We start from the raw sequence: 14999 nt of genomic DNA on the forward strand, positions 1-14999 counted from the left end.
CACCAGCTTTGATTTTACAGAGTGCCTAGAGAATTTATCTATCCAGTAATTCCCTTCCTGGTCAACTCAATATCAGACTCATTCAGATAAATAGCGATGATGGATTGCTCAGGGATCACCTGCATTCTTACAGAGAACATTGATCAGCGGAAGAAGTGTAGCTTTTACAATTGATTCCTAAATTGAATGACCGAACAAATGAGAACAATAATCCATGTTTATACATCCAGTAAAGAGTTTTGGGAAAATTGCCCTGTGTGTGTAAGTGTGGGGGTGGGGGGGTGGAGGGGAGGAATACAGGACGGGCACCAGCTAACTGTGTGGCACAGGTAAACTCGTTTCCCATGTCTTATTCCCTCTGCCTCTTTGAGCTGGGAGGCAGGCATCAGGACAGAGGTGGAAGGAGGCATACTGGTGGCTTGTGTTTCCTCCAGCCAACTCCTCTAATGAATGACATGGAACAGTTCAGCAGCTGAAAGACAAAGAGTGACCTAACAGTGACCCCAGCCATGGCACACAAGCACACACACACACACACACGAGGCACACACACATTACACACTAGATAGCCTTTGCTTCTCTTGTAGCCTTGTCTTGCTCTCTTTCTCTCTCTCTCCCTCTTGTTATCTGTTTCTCTAACACAAACATTCTGGGAGAGAGATGAAGCCAAGCTAGGCACACATGACCAATCAAAGGATGGATCATTAGGCAGAGTTGAGGGGGTAGGATCTGTTCTGACAACACCGCCCCAGTACTCTCAGACACCAGACCAAGAGGGATGTGGGAAATCTGACTTTCACACACACACACATATATACACTCACACTGCTAAACAAAATCAGACGTAAACTAAACTGAAAGAAAGATGGAGGGAGGGAACACAAATAGACAGATGTCTTTTCTGTCGGAGATATAGAGACATCCCAGCCAGTCATGTCTAGCTAAAGCAGAGGGAACGTGAGACTAGTGTCTGGCGGATCAACAATGCTGCTCCTCCAGAAACTCACTTTACCAAAATGAAATGAAGTCATGACACGACTCCCAAACTCTGCAAGACAGGGTTATCATAAGAATGACAGCAACAAATGTCCCAAGTCAAGTCCATTTTATTGATCCCACTAGGGGATATTTGTTTGTAGACAGGTATTAAAACACATTCAATCCATCATAAAATACAACATAAATATATGTATATGGCATGGGTCTTCCTTGCTCCCAATATGTGACAGCTGCTGTCTGAGATGCACATACAGAATGTTCTGTACACATGCTAATAACGTTCGGTTGATTTCATGCTAATAAAGTGGTTTAAATTTAGAATTGAATTTGAGTGTGTGTGTGCATGTGTGCATGTGTGGTGAGGGGAGGGGGGGAGTGGGGGTGTAGGGGTTATAAGCTGAATGAACCAATAGGGATAAAAGAGGAAGACAAGGTTTCAGTGCATTGGTCTTCCAGCCTGGTCACAGGACCTCGGTGTACTCTCCTCACCTTCATGTTGTTACAAAAGTTTTAGATGACAGATCAACGCTCCTGATTGTTCCTTGCTATTAGCTATTTAACCCTTAACCCCCAACCATTGATCCCAATTGGATTTCATTAGGTTTTATTTGCAAAAAAGACAATCGAGTCAAAACAAGTTACTGACAAAAAAAAAGAGTTAGAGCTAGAGAAGGGGGAGGAAGAGGGAGAGAGAGACTGACTCATGCTTGAACCGGACAGAAATCGATGGCTCAAATAGAGGAGAAAATGTGTCCTCCCAGTAGAACGGTGTAAGGGGCGGAGAGGAGAGATAGCAGAGGGAGAGAGAGGGGAGAGAGAGGAGAGGAGAGATGGCAAGGGGAGAGAGAGGAGAGATGGCTGGGGGAGAGAGAGGAGAGGAGAGATAGCAGGGGGAGAGAGAGGGGAGAGAGAGGAGAGATGGCAGAGGGAGAGAGGAGAGATGGTGGGGGTTGGAAGAGGAGAGAGAGGGGGAGAAAGGAGGAGACAAGATATAGCAGGGGGGATGGCGGAGGAGAATAAATGGTTCCCTCTAAAAATCTCCAGAGTGTGTCCTTATGTGAGGGTCTGGTCATGCAATGGGTGTGCATATACTGTGTGTGTGTGTGTGTGTGTGTGTGTGTGTGTGTGTGTGTGTGTGTGTGTGTATGTTTGTGCCAGTATATGTATGAAACTTTCCTGCAGTGAAATAAGATGTTCTCATCGTCTGGAAATATGGGAGGGTTAGATGGTCTCTCTTTAGATATGAGCTTAAAAGAAAAACTCCCCCACCTACAGTATGCTCATGACATAGTCGCACAAACATACACACGAACACATACACACACTTATGAGTGATGAGAAACAGACAGCATATTAATGTAGCACATCATTCAGATTAATGACACTCTTCAAATACTGTCCTCCTCACTTGCGCTCTCTCCCTCTGCCACCGTTTCCCTCCCTCCCTCCATCACTGCCCCCCTACCCCCTCCCCCCTCCTCTTTCTCAGTGTCGTTTCAGGTCATCTACTTTATTCTCTCTGCCTACCCATTTTCCTCCATCCTCCTAGGATCAAACATGTCACACACACAGACACACATGCATACACACACACACACGCGCACACACACACACACGCACATCTCCTTTTGACCAGGTTGACGTCTTAGGGGACCGGAGGAGGAGCTGCAGTTGTAGCTGTGACTCTCTAAGTGCCTCTGGGTCGGAGCCTGCCTCCACCCCGGAGTCCTCCAGTGGCCATGTTCAGACCACGGTTGGAGGTTATCCTGTCGTGTATCGGACATTGGAGTCTATAAAAGAGTGTGAAGAGGGCCTATGAGCTCTTAGGAGTGTGTGTGTGCGTGCGTGTGTCTGTGTGTGTGCGTGCGTGTGCGTGCGTGTGTCTGTGTGTGTGCGTGTGTGTGGGTGATGGAGACCGATAGTGAGTAATGGTGTGGGTAAATGGATACTGATGCTTCTCTTTCCTCAAACACTTACTCAAAGCCAACCAGTCCCTTGACAGAGAGCACTGGGAAGAGAGAACAGACAGCGGACAAACACTCCCTCCCATTTCTCTCTCCCTCTCTTACTCTCCTCCCTCCTCCCTTTGTCCCCATGAAATCAATCAAAAAAGCCTTTGGTTCAAGGATATTCAATAACTCCCCGTGTTCTCTCTCCTATGAGTTTTTCATTTATTTCAATTTCTTGGCATGACAAAAAACAGTGCTGAAGTACAAAACAACAGAACTTACGTGTGTCTGTGTTGTGCAACTGTTAAATATATAAACCCTGAGATCAAGGAGGTGGTTTAACGGGTAGAGTATAATGTCTGAGGCCTTACCGCTTCAGGTTTGATTCCATTTCCTGCATGTCGTCCATTCTAATCTTTTACCAAAATGTCCTGTCCCTCCAATCTCTCATGAAAGCAGAAATGCAGAAAAGAATATCAGAGAAAAACTGATGAGACCAAGGATTGTCAATTGGAGGATATGGGTTTGTGACCTCAACCTGTACAAAACACATCAAAACATCTAGTTCTCAGAACTTCTTTACACTTAGAGTCTCACCCATCTGTCTGTTGAGACATTGCTGGATTTAGTTTTACTTGTCAATATTTTGCAATACATACAATAATGACATTTCACCACACGCTCATGTATTTCACCCAGTCGCCTTAATATCAATATCACTTAATTTATTTTACTTAATTTAATTACACACACACATACACACACACAGACACACTGAAACACATGCACACATGCACACACACAGACAGACAGACACACTGAAACACACACAAACAAAACAACAAGCTCAAGCTCATCCCCTTTTGCCTCTATTTTTGGCCTCTATCATCAACTTTTCAGAATTGGATTTTCTTTTTCAACCAAGTTTCTTCTTTCTTTCTTCTCTCTCTCGCACACACACACACACACACACACAAACACACACACACACACACACATGGCTCTATATCTCTTTCTTTCTAACTCTTTCACACAAATAAGCATGCTATAGAGAGGTATATCTCTCTCTTTCTCCCTCTCTTTCACACACATACACGCACACCTTTGCATGGCTCTATATCTTTCTCTTTCTACCTCTCTTTCACTAACACACACACACGCACGGCTCAATATATCTCTTTCTAACTCTCTTTCACACACACACACACACACACACACACACACACAGACACACACACATGGCTCTATATATCTCTCTGTCTACCTTTCTTGCTGTGTCCAGCTCTGTGGCTCTGACAAATTAGCTATCTCTCCTTGTGCTGATCACAGCCCAGCTGAACAGAAGGAGAAGGAAGTAGAGAAGGATTTGTGAGTGGGAGGGGAGGGATGAGAATGATAGAATGATGAATTCATGATGTGTTGATTGAAAGGTAAAATACAAAACCTCAGAGTTTGGAAACTATTTATATGACATGACCTGTGGTGGTTGGCCTTCTTGAGTTCACTGGGGGAGTTACTAAGTGACATGAGTATGTACGTGTGTGTCTGTGTGTGTGTGTGTGTGTGTGTGTGTGTGTGTGTGTGTGTGTGTGTGTCTGTGTGCAGAGGAGACAATAGCCTTACAGAGTTTGTGTATTTAGGAAATACTCCGTGGTCCCCATGATTTTGACCTTGACTCCAAATCATATGTAAAACTCATGAGACGTAAATAAATGACACACATACCAAAACACCTTTGAGGGTGTGGGTGTATCTGTGTGTGTGTGCGTGTGAGAGAGGGAGAGAAAGAGAGGGAGAGAGAGAGAGTGAATGAATGAATGAAGTTTAGGTTCAATATAATTGATTACCAGTGCCTTAAGAGTAAATTACATTGCTCAACCCCTGACATGTTTCTGGGAGGAAATCAGAATCAATGGGTCTGACAGGGCCACTACACTCACTTCCAAACACACACACAAACAGAGACTATGTATAAGCAAAGTTCATCTCCCTAAGTGCTTACCTATTGTTTATGTAATACATGCTTTTCCCCCTTTTGTTTTTTGCAAAACCTGTGGCAAGTCTTGACCTCATATCCTAGGAAGTCAGGTGGCTGAGTGGTGAGGGAATAAGACAACTAATCAGAAGGTTGCCGGATCGATTCCTGGTTGTGAAAAATGACATTGTGTCCTTGGGCAAGGCACTTCACCCTGCTTGCCTCAGGGGAATGTCCCTGTACTTAATGTAAGTCTGGATAAGAGCGTCTGCTAAATGTAAATATCCTGGCCAACAGAAAAATGTAATAAAATTCCATTGTAAAACAAAAACCAATCGGTAGGCCTACATATATAAAATGTAACTTAACCATTCTCATAGCACCATGGTCATTTGCCACACACACACAACCCCCCACACGCATACACAATGCTTTAATTCCTCAGCAAATTACGATAAATCTCCCACCCCCCAACCCTCCATCTCCTCCAATGATCTTTTGTCCGCTGTGTTTTCAGTTACCGTTCTGTGTCTCTTGTGCGCGGCCCACGTCAACGTGCAGGCAGCGATAAAAGCCCGTGCGCATTATGGCACCCGATAGGATCGAGAGCGAGGAGATGAATGCGCGAGGAAGTCTGCGGCCTTACGGCGAAAGACTGCACACTACTACTAACACTGTTCCCCGGGACACGTAATCTGATCACTGAAACTTTTTGTCTCGAGCAACCGGTGAATGAAGTTCACCAGTGGACAGCAGTTTCAATGCAGCTTCCATGGGTATGTCTCCGCATTCCATGATGGGCTTGACATTATACCGGATGGTTTCTCTTTGCTCAAAAGTCAGCAGGACGCGCTGCTCACCGGGGAACGAAGAACAGTAGAGAACCGTTGCCCTTGGGCCGGTATGATTGTATCAAATGTGAGCTTAAACTGCGCGAGCTGTCCAGGGGGAGACGGCACAGTGGTCTTGCGAACTCTCAGCCCCACCGGGCACCTTGTGGTTGCAGTGTGCCTCGGATTCATCGGAACGTTCGGTTTTCTCAATAACTTTTTGGTTCTCACTCTGTTTTGTCGATACCGGACATTGCGCTCGCCTATAAATGTCATGCTTGTCAGTATCTCGTTTAGTGACTTGCTGGTGTGCGTACTTGGAACCCCGTTCAGCTTTGCCGCCAGTACGCAGGGCAGGTGGCTGATCGGACGCGGCGGCTGCGTATGGTATGGCTTCGTTAACGCATGCTTAGGTGAGTATCAGACAAATAGTCTACTACGGTAACAAACAACTATACAACCATTTCTCTTGTGTTCACTTTTTAGTGGGCTGTGCAAGAGAAGAACAGGTGTCGGTTAGTCTCCACAAATCAGCTTTTATATATTTGAACACACCTATAGCCTACATAAAAATGATTTTCAATAGGGTGGTCGAGATTTCTACGTAATGTCGTTTAAAAAAAATCTGTCAGAAGACAATTTTAAGTAACACTTAATTAGAGTAAGAATTAAGAATAATGAATGATTCAACATGAAGGAAGCTAGTCCAATCTGTCTCAAGTTGCTGAGTGTTTCTCTTTGGCAGTCTTTGCGCAAGGATCCTTGCCGTGCCTGTACCACAGACGGTGGACGGCTCCTGGACGTTGCCTAACTCAGTATTGACTCTTGCACACCACTTGTCTGTAACTGCATCAACCACCGTGCGGTCTAGGGTGATGTTGAGGCTCTCTCTCCCACCAAACTTCGTGAACATTCTCTCACTCATTGCATTTTATCCTCCAAGACACAATACGGAAAGATATATTGCCACCATTCTTTTGAACCACACTGGCACAAGAGGTTCTAAATGTTTGGAAATAGACAGTTGATGTGACATTGGTGTGGTGCTCCTGTACATTCACGTCCTCATTTGAACCTGTTCTTCTATTGGTCTGCTGGTATCTAAGGAGAGAGATTATAGTTTAAAGGTTGAAAAAGTAATTAGTAGAAACTAAAGAAAACTCACATCTGATTGAGAAAAAGACCGGAGTGTCTGTGTGTCTGTGTGTGTGTACGTGCGCATGTGTGTGTGTACGGGCGTGCGTGTGTGTGTGTACGTGTGTGCGTTCATGCCTGAGAACGGACACACATGTCAGTCCATTAGCTGTTATAACACACGTCTCAATTGGTACTAATTAGAGAGCGCTTTTAGTTCACCTACCACTCGCCCGCCCGCCCGCCCGTCCCCCTGTCCCTCTGCCCACTCCCCCCGGCCCCTCCAACCCTCCCCCCCCCACACACACACACACACAAGCAGTCAGTGTTTAATAGACCAGCTGACCCCTTCAATACACACACACACACGCACACACACACACACACACACACCTCTGCAGCCAGGCGCAAGCGCCCGCTGAGTGTGTCCGCAGTGAGGGGATTTAGGGTCGGCGCCAATCATGGTTTCCATAGCAGCAGGTGATTGAGACTAGATGTAGTGGCCCAATGAAGTATCTTATATTCTCATTAAACCATATCTTCTGATTAGGCAGATGAGAGCTAATCATGCTACAAAACTCTGATTACTCACCAACATCTGACTCAATATGTGACAACAGTAAGGCTTTGTATTAGCTCCACTAGAGCCCTGATTGGGGAATGGCATTTTGTCTTCGCTATTATAATTATCTCTATAATCATATTTCAAGAACAATTAGGCTACCTACAAAATTCTGAACGTGTTTCTGGGTCTGTGTGCGGGCAAATGTGTGAGGGCAGCGTGTGTGTGTGTGAGGCAGCGTGTGTGTGTGTAAGGGCAGCGTGTGTGTGTGTGCGTGCAAGGGCCTGCGGCTGATGTCTGTCGACACCCCCCCCATCCCTATCTCCACCGCCCCCCGCCCGCCCCCCCCCCCCCCCCTCCCGCCCCCCCCCCCCCCTCACCAGGCATCGTGTCGCTCATCTCCCTGGCCGTGCTGTCGTACGAGCGCTACTGCACCATGCTGAGCCCCACCCAGGCAGACGGGCGCAACTACTGGCCCGTCCTGGGAGGGGTGTGTTTCTCCTGGCTGTACTCGGTGGCCTGGACCGTGCCCCCCCTGCTGGGCTGGAGCCGCTACGGCCCCGAGGGGCCCGGGACCACCTGCTCTGTGGACTGGAGCACCCAGACGCCCAACAACATCTCCTACATCGTCTGCCTGTTCACCTTCTGCCTCCTGCTGCCCTTCCTCGTCATTGTGTTCTCCTATGGGAAACTGCTGGCCGCCATCCGACAGGTACGACCTCTGACCCCTCACCTGACCCCCCCTCATTTGTGACTTTTCGTATGAGGTCAGCAGCCACAGTTCCAGACCCATGCAGGTGATACAGTAACTGATCCATGCAGGTGATACAGTACCTGACCCATGCAGGTGATACAGAACCTGACCTATGCAGATGATACAGTAGGTGTCGGTTTTTCGCCCTCATACCGTGTACAGTAAAATCCAGAGAGCCAGCCATCCTCATCCATCATCCGTGACCAAGCTCCCCAACTGGAGTTGGGTTCAGCTTTACATAAGAGTGTGTTTTACTCAGTGTTCTGCGGGATATCTGTTTCTCAGGTGTTTCTGAGTTGGGCTCATGCACTCTAGCTCAGAGCAAACCCATCCAGACAACTGGGGGTTTCTGGCTAACTGCTAATGACAAGACAACAAGGGATTAGATTCATTAGAATCAGGCCCTGTGGAGCCTTTTGTTTATGAGAAGGGCTTTAACGTGGCTCCCTACTAATGACGGGGAATGCCTGTAGACAAACTCCCTGAGCCCAGCTACTCCTGTTTGTGTTTGTGAGTAGGTTTGTACGTTGTGTGGGTTTTGTATGTGTGCGCGCGTGTGTGTGTGTGTGTGTGTGGGTGTGGGTGAGGCTTCGAGAGAGGAGGATCGAGGCTGTAGGCAAGGGATGAAGGACGCAGATAGAAAGAAGGGCTATGGTCACAGTGTCCTCTTGCCAATCTTGTTTTTGAATGGGGACCAACTGTGAGTATTGTGTATGTATTGTTCAGTCAAGTGTGCATTTGTGTGCGTGACTCCAGTGAATGAGATTCCCACCTGGCAAGGGTTCCATCCAGAGCTTAAACAACCAAAAAGGTGTGCACATGCCTTAGTGTGTGTGTGTGTGTGCTCGTAATGGCCCTGTGTTGTGTTTCTATTGAGGTGTATTGTTTCATGGGGATAATCTCCTGCTTCTAGAGCACACACAAACACATGGCCCTGTTACACGCAGACACGCATGCAGTTATGCAGTGGGACTCAAACTGGCCTGAGTAGTAAGCAGTAACCCGAGTCAGAGATATTCAATTACAAAGACACAGAAACACAAAGAATGACAGAGAGAGAGAGAGAGAGAGAGAGAGAGAGAGAGAGGGAAAGGGAGAGAGAGATAGAGAGAGAGGGAAAGGGAGAGAGAGAGAGAGAGAGAGAGAGAGAGAGAGGGAAAGGGAGAGAGAGAGAGATAGAGAGAGAGAGAGAGAGCCCGCGTGTGGTCATGTGGTCACATAAGTGGTTTAACAGAAAGAACTGCAGCAGAAGGTGAAGGAGAGTGAGAGATGAAGCAGAGGAGGAAGAACAATAGTGTGTCTGATTTATGCCCATGAGAGAACAAGCCGTTGCTGTGTAAGTGTGATGAGTGTGTGTGCTTTAGCAATGGTCATCAACGCATTACCACGTTTCGTAGCACTATCTCTTTAACATCTGTCGTGTGTGTGTGTGTATGTGTGTGAGTGCGTGCACACACTTGTGTGTGTTTGTGTGTCCATTTCTCTAGGTCAGCAGTGTCAGCTCGGTAGTGTCCCGTCGCCGGGAGCAACGCGTGCTGGTGATGGTGGTTACCATGGTAGCGTGCTACCTGGTGTGCTGGTTGCCGTACGGTGTGGCGGCTCTCCTGTCCACCTTCGGCCCCCGTGACCTCCTGTCCCCTGAGGTCACCATCATCCCCTCCCTGCTGGCCAAGACCTCCACTGTGGTCAACCCGGTCATATATATATATATGAACAAGCAGGTGAGACACACACACACCCTCAAGCCACCCTGCATCCACCTTTATCAACCTTGTTGTGAACAGCAGTGCATTAGGTGACAAGAGAGGTGGGGGTGCTTTGAAAACACACAAAGACACAAACAGTAATGGGCAAACACACATACACGGATGTCACACCTCAGGTGTGGAAAGGTGAACATTTAGAATGAAAAGGCACATGCCTACAATGGCTGGTCAGTTGATGAAAATCCATTAAATCCCACCGGACAAAAGACTTGTCTGTTCCTGTGTGTTTAACAAGTCTGTCATCTCTCACCTTCTCACCAACACTAATGTTCCTCATCATCAACACCTACCATGAGAGAAGAGGAGACTCGAGGAGCGGAGAGGATTGAGACAGAGTGAGAGTAGGAGAAGAAAGGAGAGAGAGTGAAGGCAGACAGAGGGGAGAGGAGAAATGAGAAAAGACGGGACGGAGTAAAAGAGGAGGAAGGAGGGAGAGCTTGTTTTATCTTCAAAAAGAGAGCTACCTTTGATTCTGATTAGCAAGGGAATCCATTATCAGAGAGGAGCACAGTGGCTGTGACCTTTCTCTGCATTCCCATCCTCTCTCATCCCCATTACACACACCCTCTTTATCAGTCTGTGTGTGTGTGTGTGTGTGTGTACATGTATTTGTGTTTGCAAGTTATTCTGTCGAGCAGTCAAGTCCGTTATTACACTCTGGTGTGTATGATTGTATTATAGTTGCTCAGAAGTGAAACAGCAGTTTTCTCTGAGGGAATACATTTCGACCTCTGATTGTACTGTCATACAGTGCTGTAACGATTTCTGTTCAGAACTATACCTGAGAGAACATTGAGTTTCATGAGAAAAATAATTGGACTCTTGTACTTTCACTGCAATGACTTCTATAAAACAACCCTCCTCTTGTAGCCACTAACAATTACGATGTTTCTGACCAAGTTATTTGTTCACACACACTCACACACACCGGACACCTGTGTGGCGCTGTCAGTCTTCAGTTCCTCCCAGCCCATATCCATGGCAACATTGAGTTGAGGCGAGTTGAAGACTTTAAGTGCTGCATGGATTCAAGAACGGGTCTCAAGGAGAGCGTGTCCACAACAATATGGGTTTGTGTAAGAGTTTGTTCACAGTGAAGAGCGTGTCTAACAGTGGTGACTTGATGATGTCAGTAATGCCAGATATTTCCTCATGGTCTGTGACACTCGTCACAAACAAGGAGGTGTTGTTCTGTCATGTTTCAGCAAAGAGATGAGCTGAATAGGCTGCACACACATGGTCACACACCCGTGACACCCGTAGCAGACGTGCATATGTACACACACGACAGGGAAACGTACACACACACACACACACGAGCACACACACCTGTGCCTTGCTGAGGTCTTTGTCTCAGTTAGATACCAATCTGCTCCTGAGCTCAGAGATAATCCCTGCTGTCGCCTCCCTGTCCTTTCTCTTGATATCTCATCCCTCCTACATTCTCTATCCTTCATCAAGCTCTCCCTCTCTCCCTCTCTCCCTCCCTCTCTCCCTCCCTCTCTCCCTCCCTCCGTTTCTCCCTCCATCTCTCACTCCCTCCGTTTCTCCCTCCGTCTCTCTCTCCCTCCCTCCGTTTCTCCCTCCGTCTCTCTCTCCCTCAGCTTCTCCCTCTGTCTCTCTCTCACTCCCTCCGTTTCTCCCTCCGTCTCTCTCTCACTCCCTCCATTTCTCACTCCCTCTCTCTCTCTTTGCCCCTCACCACCGACTTGTCACATTCATTTGTTGGCCCACCTCAACCTTTGTTTTCTATTCATCGTTTAACCTTCGTTTAACTATGAAAAGGTTATTCTAGTGCTTCCTAGCACAGGCTGTTCTTTTGCACTGATGACGCCGATACTGTCATAACCGTGCTACTTATCCTTGATTGTCTGCTGGCTTACAACATGCACCATCAGTACACCTCTTTGGAACAAAATGATCTGCTCAGTTAGTACATTAAAATGTAACTAGAAAACATCCCACAAGGTGAGGTTTTCTTTTGGGGAGGGCGAACTGTTTCTGTTCCCCCTTCCTGATTCCAGAGCATTCCAGACAGATCCAGTTGCTTTCCCTCTCAGGACCATCCCATTACGCGCACCCCTGCACCCGCCCGTCGCCACACTGAGAAGGTCAGAAAGGATCTCCTTCTCTTAGCTCCTCCCTCTTGGCGCCGAGAGGAAGCTTTGTGGCCGTCATCGATGTCTCCTGGGGAAATGTAGTAGACTCTAAGTATACGTGTGGAACTGAAGAGTATACTAAGTACACTACGTTTGTTCAGGGGATACACAGCCTGCATGTGGGGGCGTGGGGAGGATGTTTGACACACACAAATACCGTCATTGGACAGGTGGTGTTGATTTGTACTGGCCTTTTTGTACTTAACTGGATAAAAACTGACTGGATATAACTATCTAAATTAATGTGTGTGTGTGTGTGTGTGTGTGTAGTTCTACAGGTGCTTCAGAGCTTTCCTGAGTTGCTCCACCCCTGACCATGGCTCCAGCTACAAAACATCGTCGCGGGCCACCAAAACATTCCGAAACAACCGTCATGGAAACGGACACAACGTTAGAGTTGGGCTGCCACCCATTGGCCCGCTCACTCCCCATTCTGTCCACCAATCGTCCGAGGCGGCAAACTGTCAACCTCCCTCCAATCCCCACATTCCTTCCCCACCTCAGTCCCCTACCACTGGCACGCCCAGACCCAGACTGACTCTAGTGGCACACTATAATGTCTAGAGACAGAGAGAGAGAAAGAGAGAGAGATACCAGGAGGCAGGAGGGCCCACATGAAGAGAGACTATACCGAGAAATGTACATACCTCTAGACATTTAACCATTTACGCAGTCAAAGGTCAGGGGTCGTTAAAGAGATCTTGTGCAAGTCTTACGTCCAGTAAGCCCCACTTAATGAAGGTGTTTTAGTCGTGCTCATCAGATTCTTTGCTAACCAGGGTGGAAGGGAGACAAGGGACACAACATGTGTGCAAAAGATACAGTGATCAATAGGGGATTTAACCTTACATGACTCTCCACTGTATTCTAACACACTTCTGTCGACCAGACTCAAAGCTACAAGGTTAAGCTCTGGTCCTTCGAGCTGCTCAATGGAGAACCTAGAGGTTACTTGAATGCTGACACTGTTTTCTGTGCATTATATCTGGACCAAGGGGATTTCTCTTCTAAAGAGACATCAAAGTAGTGGTGTTGTTCTGATCAATAACATTGATTGAGTAACTGATTGACCGACTACAGGTTAAGGGGAAAGATGTCGCATTGAATCTCACAGTAATCACTTTCATTGATCTCCCACAATATTACACATGAACATGCTCACGCTGTCTGGCTGAGTTGTTTGTTCTGGCCAGGGCATTGCAGAGATTGCATGGACATAGACTGGATTGAGACTTCGTAATGAACGCAATCAGTTCAGAGGTGTCATTATGCTTGAAGTGTATCTTTAACAGGGCTCTAGAGTGACCCAAAGTTTTCCAGAGACAATCCGGCTGTTTTTTTTCCTTTCTTTTTTTCTGAACCAAAGATCCAATGTTGCTTGTGCATCTGTGCATGAGTAAACAACCCTGGGAATGAGTCCAGTCTGTGAGCAAACTGAGAGCAGGGCAGGCTTCTGAAAGAAGCTGAGGAGGGCTCCATCTATTCACCCCAGGGGGCTTTGGGAAAGAAGGGGGAAAATGGAGTCCAGGTTCTTGTTGTGGGGGGAGCTGAAGGCATTCGCCACTGTCATCAAAAGTACTAGAATGAATCCCGGTTTACTGTGGTCGTTTCCAGAAAGGACACTAACGATTAGCATGCAAATCTTTAGAGAAACAGTCAACTAGCAATGAGACTAGTGTTATTTAGTTTGTAGTAGGTTTGTGTAAGGGGAAGGGGAAAGTTACACACGCAATGAGATAGTAACTTTACAGGTTTGTGCTGTTTGAGGTCATATTCAGAATTTACCAATGGCAATGTATTCCGCATGTTTGCAATGCATATGGAAATGTGCAAGAAAGCACTTTACAGACAGAAATAGAAATGACTCTCCATAAACACATTTGCTCTGCCGCAATAAAGCAATTACAAAAGGCAACAAAAATAGGTCAAGCTTTTCCCTTTACATTGATTAAGTGTATCTTAGTTATGTAACTTCATTAATTGTGTTTTCTTAATCAAAATGTTTTTCTCTACCAGTTCTGGGAGGCACAATGTTTTTTTGGAAGATAAGTGCATGATGTTTTTGTAAATTGTGTTTTTTTTTGTCAGTTTGTATGTAATGTTGAGGATTGAGGATTCTTCTGTGAAATATGTTTTTAAAGGATTACTCGGGGTTGAGAAGGGAGGTAAGCAATCTTTACTGAATCCGTTTTCATGCTTGATACATGGGGATTTGACACAGTGGTTAACAGTTGATAGAAATGTTTGCAGAAACATTTTATGCAATTAATTTTTAATTTTTCTTCTACGCAAGAAAAACTAATGTATGCTTTTACTTTTACTTGTGACAGATCTGCTTTCTATCAAGAAGGGGAGACACTATTATAGAAGTCTAGGATCCATTCAGATGCATTTAAATGCATGTTATTAGTGGCATTTGTAGGTTATCAAAAAAAAATTATTTATTAAATCATAAAGACAGCAGTTTTTTCTTTTTCTTTTTGTCAAGATTGTTCAAGTGTTATTTTTAAAATGTTGTTCTGCTTTTTCCACTGTTTTTCGTAGCATAAACAAATAACGCACAAATACATGTTGCCTTCTCATTATAGAATAGAATATAGAATGATAATGACATTTCAGAATGTGTGTGATGGGTTGTTTGCACACAGTCACAAAAACAAATCTTCAGATTTTCTCTAGCACGGACCTCGTCCAATTTGTAGTAGTATTTTTGTTAGATGAACCTATCCATTATTAAATCGTTGTCGAAGGATATAGAGGAGATTCATATTTTAAATTAAATCTTTCATCTGCAGGGAAACTATCCGGGAACACAGAATAATTTAAACGAATAATACTTCAGAGGGTCACGTCATGAATGAATGATGAGTT

The 14999-nt window shown here is 45.9% G+C and overlaps 1 protein-coding gene across 1 annotated transcript; it reads left to right on the forward strand.

The window, feature by feature from the left end:
• The first annotated feature begins 5826 nt into the window (after window positions 1–5826).
• Window positions 5827–12692, forward strand: tmtopsb (teleost multiple tissue opsin b). Its single transcript, XM_084702984.1, has 4 exons — window positions 5827–6166; window positions 7833–8161; window positions 9691–9924; window positions 12399–12692. Exons 1-4 carry the CDS (start codon window positions 5827–5829, stop codon window positions 12690–12692), a joined length of 1197 nt encoding a protein of 398 aa, XP_084559110.1.
• The last annotated feature ends 2307 nt before the right edge of the window (window positions 12693–14999 follow it).

Source organism: Hypomesus nipponensis, chromosome 8, assembly GCF_054491055.1.
Source record: "Hypomesus nipponensis isolate SF chromosome 8, ASM5449105v1, whole genome shotgun sequence".
In the NCBI taxonomy this organism is placed as follows: Eukaryota; Metazoa; Chordata; class Actinopteri; order Osmeriformes; family Osmeridae; genus Hypomesus; species Hypomesus nipponensis.